The sequence below is a fragment of the Rutidosis leptorrhynchoides genome, chromosome 4, assembly GCF_046630445.1.
Source record: "Rutidosis leptorrhynchoides isolate AG116_Rl617_1_P2 chromosome 4, CSIRO_AGI_Rlap_v1, whole genome shotgun sequence".
Taxonomy (NCBI): domain Eukaryota; kingdom Viridiplantae; phylum Streptophyta; class Magnoliopsida; order Asterales; family Asteraceae; genus Rutidosis; species Rutidosis leptorrhynchoides.
Window position 1 is genome coordinate 629,212,459 of NC_092336.1, and position 16,620 is coordinate 629,229,078.

The following is a 16,620-nucleotide window of genomic DNA, read 5'->3' on the forward strand; positions in this document are numbered from 1 at the left end:
CAGAGTCGGCTTTGGCTAAGATTACTGCTTGGGAAGAGAAGTTTGATCTGGTTGAATTGCCAGAGGGAGAAACTGATGTTCAAATGGTGGTGGCTCCTGGTACTTCAAAAGAAACAGCACTGTCAGTAATTCCTTTACAAATTGATTATAGTTTTAGTGAATTCTTGTCTAAACAGGATGAGCTCAAGCATTCTGTTATTTATGATGATTTAGAGGAGGGGGAGATCCCTCACAACTTCACCAGAGCTGAGCTGGACGAGCTGGTGCGTCTAGAGCAAGAAGAAGCTAAAGCTGCTGACGCACAGTCCGATGATCCTCCATCAGAGGATGATTCTTTTGGCCCTGAGATTTCTAAGGATATCGATGATGGGGAAGTTGATGGTTTAATGGAAGATGTTACTTTTGAAGAATATCCTACGTATATGAATGATAGGAATGAAGATCTTCCTGGTTTTGAGGAGTTGTTTAGAACAGATGACGAAGTTTTGAATCGAAGGTGTAAAGAGAAAGAGAGAACTGAGGTTTTGCCTGAAGGGTTCTTGCCAGTCAAGTATAATGACGAGGTTGCTGCGAAGTTAGAAGCTGACTGGCGTGATATTTTGAGGATTCGAAAGTATTGTGAAAAATCGAAGCTTGAGCCAAAGTATTTGAAGATGATAAATTTGAGGAAAGGTGCGAAAGGAAGGATCTTGGCCTGGGCATACATTGAAGAATTCAACATGTTTGCAATTAAACGAGAGTTTGGAGTTGACTACATCAAACATGGTCATGAGTTCAAGTCACTGCCGTATTTTGAGCTTATGCAGATTGCCAGGTTAAAGATGTTGTATTGTGGAATGAACGATCGCTCATCATTGTTGGTTAAGAAAGTTCGAATCGCGTACAATTCGAATAACTGGAAGGATTTTAGACCACAGTATCCGAGGATTAAGTACAGGGTTGATCCTATTAGTGGAGTATCTCGACAAATTTTGAAGTATAAGCCGGCAAAGACTATGAAGAAGGTTCCGTTAAGAAAATTGCCGCAGAATTGGAGTCAGAGATTTCGTTGGTGGTTTTATGATGATCGTTCTGAGGAAGCTGTGATTGTTTTAGATAAGCTGAAGGAAGATGATATCGATTGTATTCGTGTGTTGGATCCGATCTGGTTAAGGAACTGTACCGAAGCTGATATTTTTACTTTGTACTATAACCGTATGCTTTATCGTCGTGAAAACAGGGTACAGGCTGAACAGTATGTTAAAGTGGCTAAGCTGTGCTACTTGAACAACATGGTGATCGATCCGTATGATGACTGAAGACTTATGGAATAGAACTAGGTCTTGGGGGGAGTTTGTTGGTGCATAAATCCCGAGTTCTATTACGTTTATTGTTCTATTTGTTATGTACTTGATATTTCAGTCATATATGTACGTGGACACTTATACTTTGTGTTTATGATGCTTAGTATAATGTCGTGAATAGGTCAAGCAGTCGGTTGGCTGCTCAAGACCATCGACCGATGGTAGGGACCATCGGTCGAGGGACTGTCACCATCGGCCGAAGGTCCCCGACCACCGGCCGATGGTCACTGTATTTAGTATAAATACGGGTTTCGTGGTTTTGTGTTAGGTTACACACCATAAACCCTTAGGCCGTCGTATTACTTGCTGCTAATCGTCCCAAAACCCTTACCAACCGAATACACAGTCTTAGGCATCGATTCTATCGATTATTCATTGGTTAATTCGATCCCGTTAGTCTAATACGTATTCGACTCATTCTAATTAGTGTTTCCGCCATTAATCTAGATACAACGTATGATCTAAGGTCCTAACTACATCTTCATGAACTCGATTCGTTATTTTTCGTGATGTTTTGGATCAAGTTGCTTCACAACAAATGCTAATCGAAGCACTAAGAATCTGTTCCAAGTTTCAATTTGAGGTAATTCGCGATTTTAGATTTTGTGTTCATTGGATATTACCTCAATTTTAAAAAAATTTAAACACGCAATCCTTTTCTAGCGCAAAAATTAAATTGGAATCCTTTTCGGGCTTACACGATTTGGGGGTTATCTTGATTGTCAAATTTGATAACCTATGTTACCTTTTTGGGCCATTTGCCCTAAAAATACTATATACTCGTATATTGAGTGTGTTTTAACGGCGATATATAGGAGTATATACTAATGAAAACAATATGATCAAAGGGTTACTTAAGAGTGCTCTTACTTTATGAACAGGTTGTATGCGGAAGGAACTCGTTGCCGCTTCTCTGGAGCTGATAAAAGAAAATGACTATGGTGTTAAATTTTGGATGGTACTAAATGTGGCGATCGAATGTTGTGTGTTTCATCTTACCATCCAGCTATAGGTATTAAGTTTATAAGTAGTATCATGATCTTAAAGTTATATATAGAAAACTCACGGCGACTGATTATTTGATCATTTGAGATGCAAACCGGAGATGGCCTCATGATCGGCATTCTATTTTTGTACTTTGAAGAGGCACCAAAGTCAACCCTATAATTTGGAGGAGTGTGGGTTGGAGCTTTCTGAAATCAACGATTAATCAGCATTATGCATTGATTATGCTTGATAATTAAATTCTAGTAATTAAAAGCCTTTTTGTACTCCACTTCACATTTTTAGGGTTTCTTGATTTTCATTATTTCATACTTAACTAATTTATACGGAGTATACAATAAAAGAAGATTTTATAACAACACCTTTAAGGTTGGAGTTATAGTGCAAAAATTAAAGAAATGAAATCACACAGAGAACTACATCCTTTATTTTCCCTTGATTTATATGGTTTACAATGCTTTAACTTAAATAATACTACAAACTGTGGTGTCAAAAAAAAAAAAAAAAAAACAAAACCGACTTTCGTTTATTTAGAGCTCATGATCAGTAGGCCGGATTGAAGGTGAAAGTTTAAAAGCTTTAAAAAAAAGAATGTGGGTGGCGTCGTGAAACACTCAAGGCCTCGAAAGCAACGCATGCGAAATCAAAGTTGGCACAATGGTCAATTTTTTCCAACTACAATATATATATATATATATATACAAATTGTGGTAAATGGTGTCAACCTATGATTGGTTAACACCATTCGTTAAAAGTAACTTTTTTTTTTTTTTTTTTTTCAAAACATGATTTGCCCAACACCCCTCAAACCACTAACCCAATACCATCCGGATCCCCTGACCCGCTCCACCAACCCGACCCAAATACTCGCTACTACTGTAGCTACAGTACCTTTTTTTTTCTTTTTTTTTTCGAGACCAACCCGCAGCGAAAGCGCGGGCCAAAAAACTAGTTCATAGCAATCCATGAAACACAAGTTAAAGTAGTGTCTCAACCATTCTTGATCAAAATTTGGAAACATTCGATTGGGCAAGTTCTACGTTATCGGCACATTCTTCCATCTGGGCATTCGGCTTTGATCATTTGGTGTCAAGAAAAAGTTAAATCAATTTTTCACCTCCTTTTGCATTGTTCATGGTCATACAACATTTGGGGTCTCTTTTTAAATGGTGGAATATTAGATGGGTGATTCCGGAAACATTGCTTCAATTTTCGTCTGATTGGTACTCCGGAATGGATGTTAGAGATTCCAAGTTTTGGAGGTTGATTGGTCTGGCCTCGATTAGGGCATTTTGGAGGACTCGCAACGTTGCTATCTTCAATTCAAAATTCACTGGTTGGTCTTTGTTAGGGCGGAAAATCAAGTTAAAAGTCTTCCTTTGTGATTCACAATCTAAGTTGCAAATTAGTTGTAACTAGAAAATGGGTTCGGCCCGCTTCGCTGGGCCAAAAGACGTTGCTATTGACTGAACGGTTATTGTCGTACGAACTTATATATTTCTCGTTAAAATATCTCGTATTACGTTTAATAAAATAAGAAAAAATAACAAACAATACAGTTAACCCATTCAAAATTAACATAATTCAACTAATAAAAAAAAGAGGACACATTAATAAATAAAAAAGTTGAAGACAAAATATATTGGGTAAAAATCCATGACGGAACGGTTATTGTCGTACGAACTTATATATTTCTCGTTAAAATATCTCGTATTATGTTTAGTAAAATAAAAAAAAATAAACAAAAAACTCAGTTACCCCATTCAAAATTAACACAATTCAACTAATAGAAAAAAGAAAAAAGGACACATATTAAGAGAAAAAACAAAAAAGAAAAACAAAAGCAAAAAAAAATTGACCAATCATATGTTTGCACGTGGTCCAATTAAATTAGAGAAACATTACGCTAATTAGTATTGTTAGTTGTAATAGTTGTAATTAGTATTATTAGTTGTAACTAGTAATATATTCGTACGAACTTATATATTTCTCGTTAAAATATCTCGTATTATGTTTAGTAAAATAAAAAAAAATAAACAAAAAACTCAGTTACCCCATTCAAAATTAACACAATTCAACTAATAGAAAAAAGAAAAAAGGACACAGAAAAAACAAAAAAGAAAAACAAAAGCAAAAAAAAAAATTGACCAATCATATGTTTGCACGTGGTCCAATTAAATTAGAGAAACATTACGCTAATTAGTATTGTTAGTTGTAATAGTTGTAATTAGTATTATTAGTTGTAACTAGTAATATATTGACCGAGACCCAAGGTGTACGTGTTGGTGTACGTGTGATGGCACACATGATCATGTGCATGTAGTGGGCTTGTAGGCTATTTCTAGTTGTAGTAATTTTTTTTAAGCAAAAAAGTTCAATATATTAAATAAGAACAACAAAGCGCTGATCATGGTTACAATACATGGAGAACAAAGTAGAACCAAAATAAATGAAATGAGGCCGCGTTGCATACGGACTGAATACGCAAGCACAAAAACTACACACCATTTGGACGACTTGGATGGCGAGAAACGATCTTATCTTCAATAGGAAATTCACTTGTCGTTCCATTGTGGTTCGTAATATCCAGTTAAAGGTGTTTCTTTGGGCTACTAATCTCAATCTCGTTCACGGTCTTCAAGCTTATGTTTGGGAGCAAAATCCATTTTTACTTTGCCATTAGAGTTAGGTGTATGTTTTACAAGTCGATGTCGATTGTAGTTTCTTGTATAAGTCCAATGTCTATGTATCTTTTGTCCAATAACTTTCATCACTTTGATGAAGTTATTGTAGTTTTGATAATATTTTTTCTTCGCCCAAAAAAAATAAATAAATTGAAATGTAACAATTAAATTATATTTAAACTTAACATAAGACAGAAATGGATTAGTCCAACATCCGTTACTTGGTTACTATGATTACCACTTGCCCAAATTTCATGTTGTTCTTCTGATAATTAAATGACATTTAGTCAAAGTTTTTTTTTTACTGTATAAAAGATTTTATATTAAATGGTGTACGCATTTTGTTGTACGTTCTAGAATTTGCGGCCCGTAATCATGTTACTTTGTATTTCACATTGTTGGATGATACTCCGTACTTTTGAAGAAAAGAAACTGAACTAAGAAGTGACTGAATCAGTTGAGATACAAAAGTAATAGTTACTGTAATAAATAAAAAAAACATTACAGAGTTGATTGATATTTGCTGTCATTTTTGTCTCAAAATATACTGTGTACAGACAGAAATAGAGGGATGTGCATGAATAAACGACAAAATTAGCTTCTTTGATACAAAGAAAATTAAAAGAAAGAAGCTTAAAACTGAGTTTAATTACCCTGAAAAAAAGAAAGAGCTTCAAATTGCTCAGGGGTCTGTTTGGATGATGAAATTAGCTGGAGAGCTGGAGCTTGTAGCTGGAGCTGGAGCTCATGGACTAGGGGTGTGTTTGGGTGACTTGCTTGTTGGAGCTTATAGGAGCTTGAGCTTATGATTTTAATAAGCTCCAAGTCATAAGCTTCGTTTGGTAGAGAAAAAAAGTAGAGCTTATGAAAATCATAAGCTCTGAAAAAATAAGCTACTTTTAGCTTACGAAAAAAAGTAGAGCTTATGAACTGGAAAATAAACTCCAGCTAGTTTACCAAACACTTATAAAAAATAATAATCTCCAGCTACCAGCTTAAAAAATAAGCTCCAGCTCCAGCTCTATCTCATAAGCTCCAGCTCCAGCTACAAGCTCCAGCTCCAGCTACTTTCATCCAAACACACCCTAGAGCTGGAGCTGGAGCTTATTTTTGAAGCTGGTAGCTGGAGCTTATTATTTTTTGTAAGTGTTTGGTAAACTAGCTGGAACTTATTTTTCTATTCATAAGCTCTATTTTTTTCATAAGCTACTAGAAGTAGCTTATTTTTTTAGAGTTTATGATTTACTTTTTATGTCTACCAAACAAAGCTTATTACTTGGAGCTTATTAAAATCATAAGCTCAAGCTCCCATAAGCTCTTGCGCCAAACACACCCTAGGTATATAAAAGATTGAGTTTTAAGATTTTATATTAAAATTGTTCGGGTGCTCGGTGGCCGATGACTAACGGGTTGAAGTACGTGTTTAGGTTGATATTCAATTGTCGTTACTTGGTAGATGGGTCAATTGAGTTTCGTTGAGGGAAGAGTGACATGCTACTTCGACTTTGAAGGATCGTTCATATGTCATTGTATCGACTAGTTAACGCATTTATGAAGATATCACAATAAAGTCATCGACAACAACTATTTGAAGAAACATCGCATTTTTGACTCTATTTGTATTATTTATTTAAATTGACTTCGTAATAAATGTAATTTAATTTGATATTTATAGGGACGATTGGCTTGTAAGCCATTGTATTTGTTGATTTTGCCTCTTTTACCTCCTTGCTAGCGAGGAGGTTTTAATAAAATTTGTTGTTCATAAAAAAGGAAAAACGAGTTTAGTAATAAGATCCTTCCAAAGTAACACGCTGCAAGTCTAGAATATTTTGTACATATCACTTAATTACTAACCCCTCCACCTTAATTTAATAGTCAATGTTTGACTTTTTAACTCTTTATTTATTAAGTTTGACTTAAAATATTTTTGTTTGTATTATGTATTATTTGATAAAATTTATATTAATGTATTGAAATTTAAACGTGTTTTTATGATTTTTTTTTTTTTTGAAATAGTGTTTTTTGGTGGTGAATTTGCAATAATAGAAATCAGGATTTTTTTTTTTTTATAAAACTAGTAAAACCGGAGTTTGAAACTTCAGTTTTTACCGACGAGCACTTGAAAATTGAATTTCATGATTTAGTTGTTTTTACTCCACAATTCCATCATCAAGGTTGCTCTAAATCAGATTCCTAAGCTTCCTCACACGAATTCATAGCCTGAAACATCGCAGATTTCACGAATTCGAAGAATAAAGATTTAGTTGACTTTTTTCACACGAACTTTGACTCACGAATTCGTAATCATCAAGAGTAGTTAGAAGCCGAGAATTTGCAGATAGATTCACGACAAGATTTCTAACACTTCTGCAATTTTAAATTTCTCCAATTGTTGATTTGAAAATTTGATGTTCATGAAGGTCGATCACTGTAGCAGTTGAAATTTTTTATTTTAATCTCGAATCTGTATAAAAAAGGCTACAAACCGGAGTTTGAAAATCCGGATTGACTGAAACCGGAGTTTGAAATTCCGGGTTTTACTAATTTTATAAAAAAAAAATTCTGATTTCTATTTTTACAAAACTACCACCAAAAAACACTACTTCAAAAAAAATTCAATTTTCATTTAAATAAATTTCATTAAATAATGCATAACACACATAAAGATATTATTAAGTCAAAGTTGAAAGAAAAAAACTTGAAAAGTCAAACAGAAAATATCAGATTGAGACAGGTGCAGTATGTATTATCATTAACGGGGCGCTTATGTGTACAACATGTTTTAACATAATTATCGAGAACTTTAAGAACCGTCGTTATAAAAATTTATTATACTAGAGTATGTATTATGTGAAAAAGGTTTCAGATTCAAGTTGTTAAAAAAAAAAAGTAAAAAAAAAAAAAAAATGGTGCATTGGATGTCGGCCGCAAACATATACCCTAAGGAAAAACGGCGGTTAGCAGCTAGGGTTATTGAATCGATCTATGATGTAACAGCTACAAAAACAGTGTCGTCTTTAGATTATCCTAGGTATGAACTACACTTCCTACATCCCTACCAATTGCTAATTTTCCTCAGAAAGTTTAAATTGAAATTCAAACCTACATACAAGAGTCAGATTATCACAGTAACATTGAGTATTTGATTATATTGACATTTAAGTCTGTGAAATAATGGTATATAGGTCTAATTTGGAGAAGTTACAAAAGTATCTCATGACCTTCATCCCATTATAACTATTCAGATAATTACTTTTTATTTTTATTTTTTTGAAGGCAGACCTACAATTTACACACGAAACCACTAATATTTACATTTCACTGCCTCAAGTGAGGCTTGAATCCACAACCTCTTTGTTGAAGGGTTCCTTTCATACCGCTAAGCCAAAGGTCCTTTTGTCAGATAATTACTCTATTATTCCATGAGAAATATTCATTTGAATTTTTATTTTATTTTTTGAAAATCAGGAGATAAACTCAGACCTTGAATCAATATAATGAATGGCTAAGATTAAAAAGGTGGGACAATCGCATGTGATTTGTAAGATTCAATCTCAAGTAAAATTAAGATATCATGTAAAATTAATCATTCAAATGAATATTCACCATTATTCCATTATAAATGTTTACTCCCTTGTTTAATTATTCTGAAACAGTTAAGCGTTTAATGATGGAACTTGATTGATTAAAATTAAAGTTACTACAGTTTATAAAATTATGTGACTAGTCAAAGTGAACACTGTTAGTTACTGAGTTCATTTTGACTGAAACAAAGCGAGTATAAATAATATTTGTCCTCTTCACTTTAGAAAGTCAATATTTACCTTTCAATGCGTTATTGATAGCAATTTAACTAGGTTTAATGTCGAGGGTATTTAATTTCATATTTGTGGGTTACAGTTTTTGAGTTGGTGTTTGTATATTTTTGGACTTTTTTTGTTTGGAAAGCAGAGGGTTTAGAATCGGGCCGGGTGGTTAGGATTCATCGCTCTCTTTTTTCCATTGGTTGTGCTTGGCTTAGCTTAGTTTTATGTGGTTGAGTGGTTGGTGGTTTTTGCGGTTTGCTTGTATGTTTCTTTAGTTTTCTATAAAGTTTTCGTTATTTTTGTCAAAAAAAAAATAATAAAAATTGATAGCAATTTAGCAGGAAAATAAATTAATAATGTTAATTACAAGGGTTATGATAAAACTAAAAAATAGAAGCTGTCACCTGATGAGAAGTAGAATCAATGGAGGTGGAATTGGAATTTGAGAAAGAGTGATGAAAGGCAGCAGCCATGCCCATATTCACAGACCAAAGATTGGTGCAGTGTCCACATCTAACTGTAACTATGTCAAGCAAACTGCTGCATGGTACACTCACCTACATACATTTCACCATTTCAATTATTAATTAATTTCCTCCAAAATCAAGAATTTTATTATCACCCATTCCATACATTCAATCAATTACACATATATGTGGTCACTCAAATTTATCAACAAACTCTAATATAAAAGCTTCTAGGGTTCCAAGTTTACAACTTTATGATCAAGAACCATTAAAATTGAAAATTAACACCCATATGAAATACTAGCAATTTTAGTATACCAACTTAATTAAGATTAAACTAACTTTTTATAACACATATATAAAGACCAAGACACCTACAAAAAGAATACTAGCTTGAATCAATCAGATTGAAAAAATTGAACATGCTTAACAAAACTTGATTAAGAACCACAAAACCCTAACCCAAGTTACACATGCAATGATGTTTGCTAATAGCACTTAAATTTGATTAAGTTTGTAACACAATTAATTATTGTGGAATGTTATCATTAATAGAAATAGAAAAATTATTTATTACAAAAGAAAAAAAAATTACTCCGTAAATGGTTTTGTACTTGTTACTAGTCATTCTGATTGTAGTTCTTAATCTGTGTGTATGTGAACTTTATCTTTGACTGCAATCTGAAGATGAATTGAGAGAAGAAAACCTCAAATGATAGACTTGACTGTATATATATGTACGTACTTATATAATTTTGTGTGTTTTTTATTTATTTAATTTAATTTATTTATTTATTTATTTTTTGCCGAAAAGTAACACTATAGTACTATACAATCAACAAAATGATGGTTGTCAATTTTTCATTTTTGTGTGTTTAGTTGATCACCATAGTCAAAAGGAAAACTTGATTTTAATTAATGGATCAGATTGGTTGTTTTCAAAATAATGAAATTAACATAATTTTAAAGTACTCCGATCTTAATTAAACAAAACAAGATCCCATATATATATATATATATATATATATATATATATATATATATATATATATATATATATATATATATATATATATATTGGAAGTAACCATTCGGGGTGAAGCGGGGGAAGCAAAAAACTTTTTTTTTTTTTTTCGTTTTTTGAAAAAACTTTATTCACGAACATTATAGATGAGATGAAAATATGAACATTTAGTAGAGACACTTTGTAATAAATGTTTTTATTTTGGCGGGAAAACGCTCGAAGAAGTAATATATAACAATTATCGTGTTTTTCTAGCGTATTTTGAGGTTTTAGCTATTGGGGTTTAGATATTAGGGTTTAGATATTAGGGTTTATAGGGTTTAGATATTAGGGTTTAGAAATTTAGGGTTTAGGGTTTAGATTTAGGGTTTAGATTTAGGATTTAGATTGAGTTTTTAACACGAACGGTTTAGAGTTTAGGGTTTAGGGTTTAGGGTTTGGTGTTTTGGGTTTGACCTATAATATAACATCTTTCATCATTATAAAGCCCTCACAAACCCTTTTTTCTTGAAAAACCTACACAACTTAACTTAAAACAACACAAACTTAACACATGAGATGGAGTATATAGTTAAGAGTATGTATATGTATGTAGGTATGTACCGCAAGAACAATATTGCAAAAGTTACAAGGGATATAACACAGTTGCTCAGATGCTGCTGCTGCTGCAGCAGCAGCTACATCTATGCTTGACATCTCTTTCTTGATGATCCAAGATAATAATCTTTGTGTTGAAGTTGGGGGTGATCGATGACTACAGTAAGTAGTACGTGTAATTTGTTTATTTCAAGTCCTTTCTATTTATGGATAAAAAAGAGATCGAGATAAACAAACATATATAGATACGGAGTACTGTATATGATATGTATGTATAGAGGGAAAGAGAAGGGGGGGATTAAAAAGAAGGGATAGGATCCATAGAGCAAAATAAGAGGCAACTTGAAGGCATTATAATAAAAGAAAAAGTTAATGTAGTGCATGCGGGCCCGTTCCTCCATGTACCGTAAACGGGCACAAACTAGCTACCTCGGTCTAGCCAATTTATTCAAGTCACCGTAAGATATTTCGAGTACATAACTATATGCAAGTATGAACACTTTTGAGTTGATAAATTTAAATTGACATAGATTTAATCGTGGCAAGTACTGGGAACATTAATTAATTTTTTTTAAACGACAATTTTAACATCGAATCATCTCATTTATCACTTACACATCTGTTAGGAAGAAACTCCTCACATACATTGCGCAAAGCTTTCCCGGAATGTTTTATGTTAACTGCTTAGCCCGCACAAAGTGAAGGATACCAGAGACACAGCCTTGGTAAAAACTTCCCCAAGATTTGAACTCGCACCTATATTTTTAAGGATACGAGCCAGCATCAACTTAGGCTTTTTATTAGGGTTATTAACATATCATATTGGGTTATGTAGATCTACCATAAATTTGGGTTTAGGAGATGTTTCAACTTATTTAAGAGTAATTAACTTATTTCTCTTTTTACTCAAATTTATTATATTCAACTATCAACTATCTATTTCAAAACTAAATCATGTTAGTTGCTTGATTGTTACCGATTCACTTTTCCTCACATGATAGCCTAAAGGAGGTGGCTAGTTATTATGGTTAGGTTCTTCGCATTTCACATTCTTCACTCTGTCTTTTGTACATGGAATCGTTTTTTCATTAAGACGACTAGACCCGACCAAATTCAAAGGTTTGTTGAGGGTTCTAATAATGTTGCGAGTGGATATGTCTCACAAATTTGGGAGGAGGAACTCATGGATTTTATTTACTGGAGGGGTTCTCCATGGTGGGTCCTCGTTTGACTCGATTACTCGATTGAATAAGGAAGTTATGCGCGGGTCAAGTATTTCTCTTTATTCTGCCGATTGTATAGCAGCCAATGTGCTCGGTTTGGGTGACAATGATACATGGTCTTTTGGTTTAGTTTGTGTTATGAAGAACTATCCTTATCCTAGTGTTTATACATATCAATCGAGTTCAATCCATAATGCACTTGGTAGGGTGGGCTTGCAAGGCGTTTCTATTATGACAAACTCGACTGTTTCTTTCGATATTCAGGCTAGGCCAGTTGGTGATTCGGATCCTCGGACCCTATTGACCTGGTCTCACTGCCTGATGGTTGTTCTTGTCGTGCCAGGCCGTATGCTGGTAAGGTGTGTGCATTTTCTTGTGGGTCATTTTGAAATAATATGCATATTCACAAATGCGGGCAGTTCATTGATTAGTGAAAATGTGAAGAATAAGACATGTTACGAACGATTAGTGAGCTCCAACAAGACCCGGAAACCTTCTAGTTATCAACCCGCAAGAAAATAAACGAATGTATAAAGTGAACATGAAGATACTTGTAAAAACGTAAAACCACGAGAATATAATGTGGTTATATGCGTTCAATGAGAAACCACCCCCACCACGTTTCTTCCCTCTCTCTCGTCTCTACACTCTTGTCTGCGATTCTTCTTGAAATCTAGGGTTTTTTAAATCCTTTGCAACAATTGCGAATTAACCCTGGATTTTTGGGATTTCGTGGGTGAACAATCTGTAATCAGGCGGTTTATCTTTCTTCTTGCAGTGGTCTCAATTTAACCCTAAGGTTTGATTTTCTTGCGGTGCCGTTGGAGGTAGCCTTATGGTTGCCATGTGACGACCCAAAAATTTCCGACCAAATTTAAACTTAACCTTTATATGTTTCCGACACGATAAGCAGAATTTGTAATGTTGAATCTCAAAAAGTTTGGAACTACATTCATGTAATCAATTACCCTTTGACCGTATTCGACGATTCACGAACAATTATGAGTATATAGATATGTATATATAATATATAATATTAACTGAAAACATTAACAAAGTATTAGATATATGATACTTTACATGAACGTATTTGTTTCGATATATTTATCGACAGAATTAAGAGATAATATCAAATGATTGAATTATCAGATACATTATGATATGATTACGGGCCTATGTTATGAGGTCCACTGTGATTTAAGAAATCTATTCTTTTTGACAACATTCGGAAAATGGTAAAGTGATTTATAAATAAGAACAAATGTGTCAATTAACGGGAACTAGACAAGGGTTAGTGGAAATTCCTGTTTAATTTCCAAGGCATGTTTTATAATATTTTCCTCGTGACCTTGATAAGATAACTATGTTAACTTTCATTTTATTTAATATGAAAATAAGAACGTGGAGTGTAAATAACTTAGATGTTGGATATCGACAAGTTAAGTAACTCGACATTTTTCATTAAGATGATTTCATACGTTTATTTAACCTTTGGACTTTATCCCATGCTTCACCAACAGACTGTAATTTAAAAACTTGAAACCTATTATGAATATATATATAATTCTACTTTTCTAAAATGTTTTGTGGTATAACGATTTCCATTATTTTAACCTTTTAACAAAATGATTCTTAAATATATTTAGTTTTGGAAAACAAAATTATCATATTTATTTGATTTAGTTTCAAAAGTACAAAAAACGTTTTCAGTTTAAAAAGAACTTTATTATTAAAACGTATATATCTTTTATAAATATCTAGAACCACTTTTGACAACTCATTACTTAACCAGTATGATAAAGATAACGATATTTATATTTTATTTTATTAAATATATATAACGATTTAAATTAATATTATATATATTTATACGCGTATTATACGTATATAGTTTTATACTTTTACTATACTTTAACTTTACCTTTACTTTACTTTTATTTTACTTTAACTTTAATAATTCATACTTTAATAATTCACTTTAATAATTCATACTTTAATAATTCACTTTAATAATTCATACTTTAATAATTCACTTTAATAATTCATACTTTAATAATTCACTTTAATAATTCACTTTAATAATTCATACTTTAATAATTCACTTTAATAATTCACTTTAATAATTCATACTTTAATAATTCACTTTAATAATTCATACTTTAATAATTCACTTTAATAATTCATACTTTAATAATTCACTTTAATAATTCAAAAATCTATTATAAATAGAATTCAATAGGTTTCATTATTTCATAGAAACTTGAAAATATATTTCTCTAAACTCTCTCAATCGAATTACATATATATATATATATATATATATATATATATATATATATATATATATATATATATATATATATATATATATATATATTTTGTATTATTTCAAGATATTATTAGTATACATACTACGACGGAGTTATACTCGGACGATTTCAAAATAAGTTTTCAAACGGGATAGAGCTAAGGAAATTATGGGTTATAGCTATGGAGGTTATGGGTATTGATCGAGGGTATTGCTCGTGAGGTCAACCTAACGTTTATCATTTTCGTTGCGTCTACGTACTTTCCTGCAATATTGAATCACAATATTGATACGTTCGTGAATCCGAGATAAACCTTGCACTTGTTCAGTGCCGTCATATACATAATTGCTACGAAATACAGTATTGTGAGTTTCATTTGCTCCCTTTTTAATTGCTTTTGCAATATATATTTTTGGGCTGAGAATACATGCGCTGTTTTATAAATGTTTTACTGATAATGCTAAAAACGAACATATATTTCATAGCATTATTCCCCAATAATGACAATCTTTTAGTTGCAATTGTTCTATTTACAAGTGATATTCGTTTAAATATTAAAAGGTGAAGACAAAAGATAGATTCGACGAATTGAAGACGCAAACGACCAAAAAGCTCAAAAGTACAAAATACAATCAAAGAGGTTCCAATTATTGATAAGAAACGTCTCGAAATTACAAGAATACAAGATTCAAAACGCAAAGTACAAGATATAAAATAGTACGCAAGGACGTTCGAAAATCCGGAACCGGGACCAGAGTCAACTCTCAACGCTCGACGCAACGGACTAAAAATTACAAGTTAATTATGTATATAAATATAATATAATATATAATTAATTATATTAATTATATATATATTATATTTATAAAATAAATCGTCGGCAAACAAAGAGCCAAATGTGGGTGAGCTGTAAAAACGATCTCCGCGACTCGCGGAGTTTGAAGAAGAAAAGGGCCCAAATATTGAAACTGCCTATAAAGCTCGCGCATTCTGATCGTAAAAAGAATTCATAATTCAATCTCTCTCTATATATGTATACGTAAATATATTTATATTTATATTTTAATTTTAATTTTAATTATAATTCTAATAATAAGGGTATGTTAGCGAATGTTGTAAGGGTGTAAGTCGAAATTCTGTCCGTGTAACGCTACACTATTTTTAATCATTGTAAGTTATGTTCAACCTTTTTAATTTAATGTCTCGTAGCTAAGTTATTATTATGCTTATTTAATCCGAAGTAATCATGATGTTGGGCTAATTACTAAAATTGGGTAATTGGGCTTTGTACCATAATTGGAGTTTGGATAAAAGAACGACACTTGTGGAAATTAGACTATGGGCTATTAATGGGTTTTATATTAACTAAACAATACCTTGTTAATTTAATATACAAACTTATAATTTGACGTATTTATATATAACCACATACGCTTGACTGGGTACGGTGGGCGGGATATTTATAAATACCAATAATTATTCATTTTACCGGACACGGAACTGGATTAATAGTTAATAGACTTGTTGAAACAGGGGTGAATTACATTCAAGGGTAATTGGTGTAATTGTTAACAAAATAGTAAAACCTTGGTTTACACGCAGTCGATAACCTGGTGTATTCATTAAACAAAGTATTAAAACCTTGTTACAATTCGAATCCCCAATTAGTTGGAATATTTGACTTCGGGAATAAGAATAATTTGACGAAGGCTTTCGCTCTTTGTATTTATGACTGATGGACTATTATGGACAAATCCGTATGGACATATTAAATAATCCAGGACAAAGGACAGTTAACTCATGGGCATAAAACTAAAATCAACACGTCAAACATCATGATTACGGAAGTTTAAATAAGCATAATTCTTTTATTTCATATTTAATTTCCTTTATTTTATATTTAATTGCACTTCTAATTATAGCACTTTTATTTATTGTTATTGTATTTAATTTCACTTTTAATTATCGTACTTTTTAATTATCGCAAGTTTATTTTATCGCATTTTTATTATTCGTAATTTCATTATCGTTATTTACTTTACGCTTTAAATTAAGTCTTTTATTTAATATTTTACATTTGATTTTAACTGCGACTAAAGTTTTAAAATCGACAAACCGGTCATTAAACGGTAAAAACCCCCCTTTATAATAATAATATT

General features: G+C 32.2%; 1 protein-coding gene across 1 annotated transcript; it reads right to left on the minus strand.

Annotated features, from left to right (window-relative positions):
- Nucleotides 1–2,209: 2,209 nt before the first annotated feature.
- LOC139904211 (axial regulator YABBY 5-like) lies at nucleotides 2,210–11,220 on the minus strand. Its single transcript, XM_071886145.1, has 4 exons — nucleotides 10,936–11,220; nucleotides 9,246–9,398; nucleotides 2,410–2,536; nucleotides 2,210–2,262 (listed from the first exon to the last, which is right to left on the minus strand). Exons 1-4 carry the CDS (start codon nucleotides 11,026–11,028, stop codon nucleotides 2,210–2,212), a joined length of 426 nt encoding a protein of 141 aa, XP_071742246.1. The 5' UTR covers nucleotides 11,029–11,220.
- Between the last annotated feature and the right edge of the window lie 5,400 nt (nucleotides 11,221–16,620).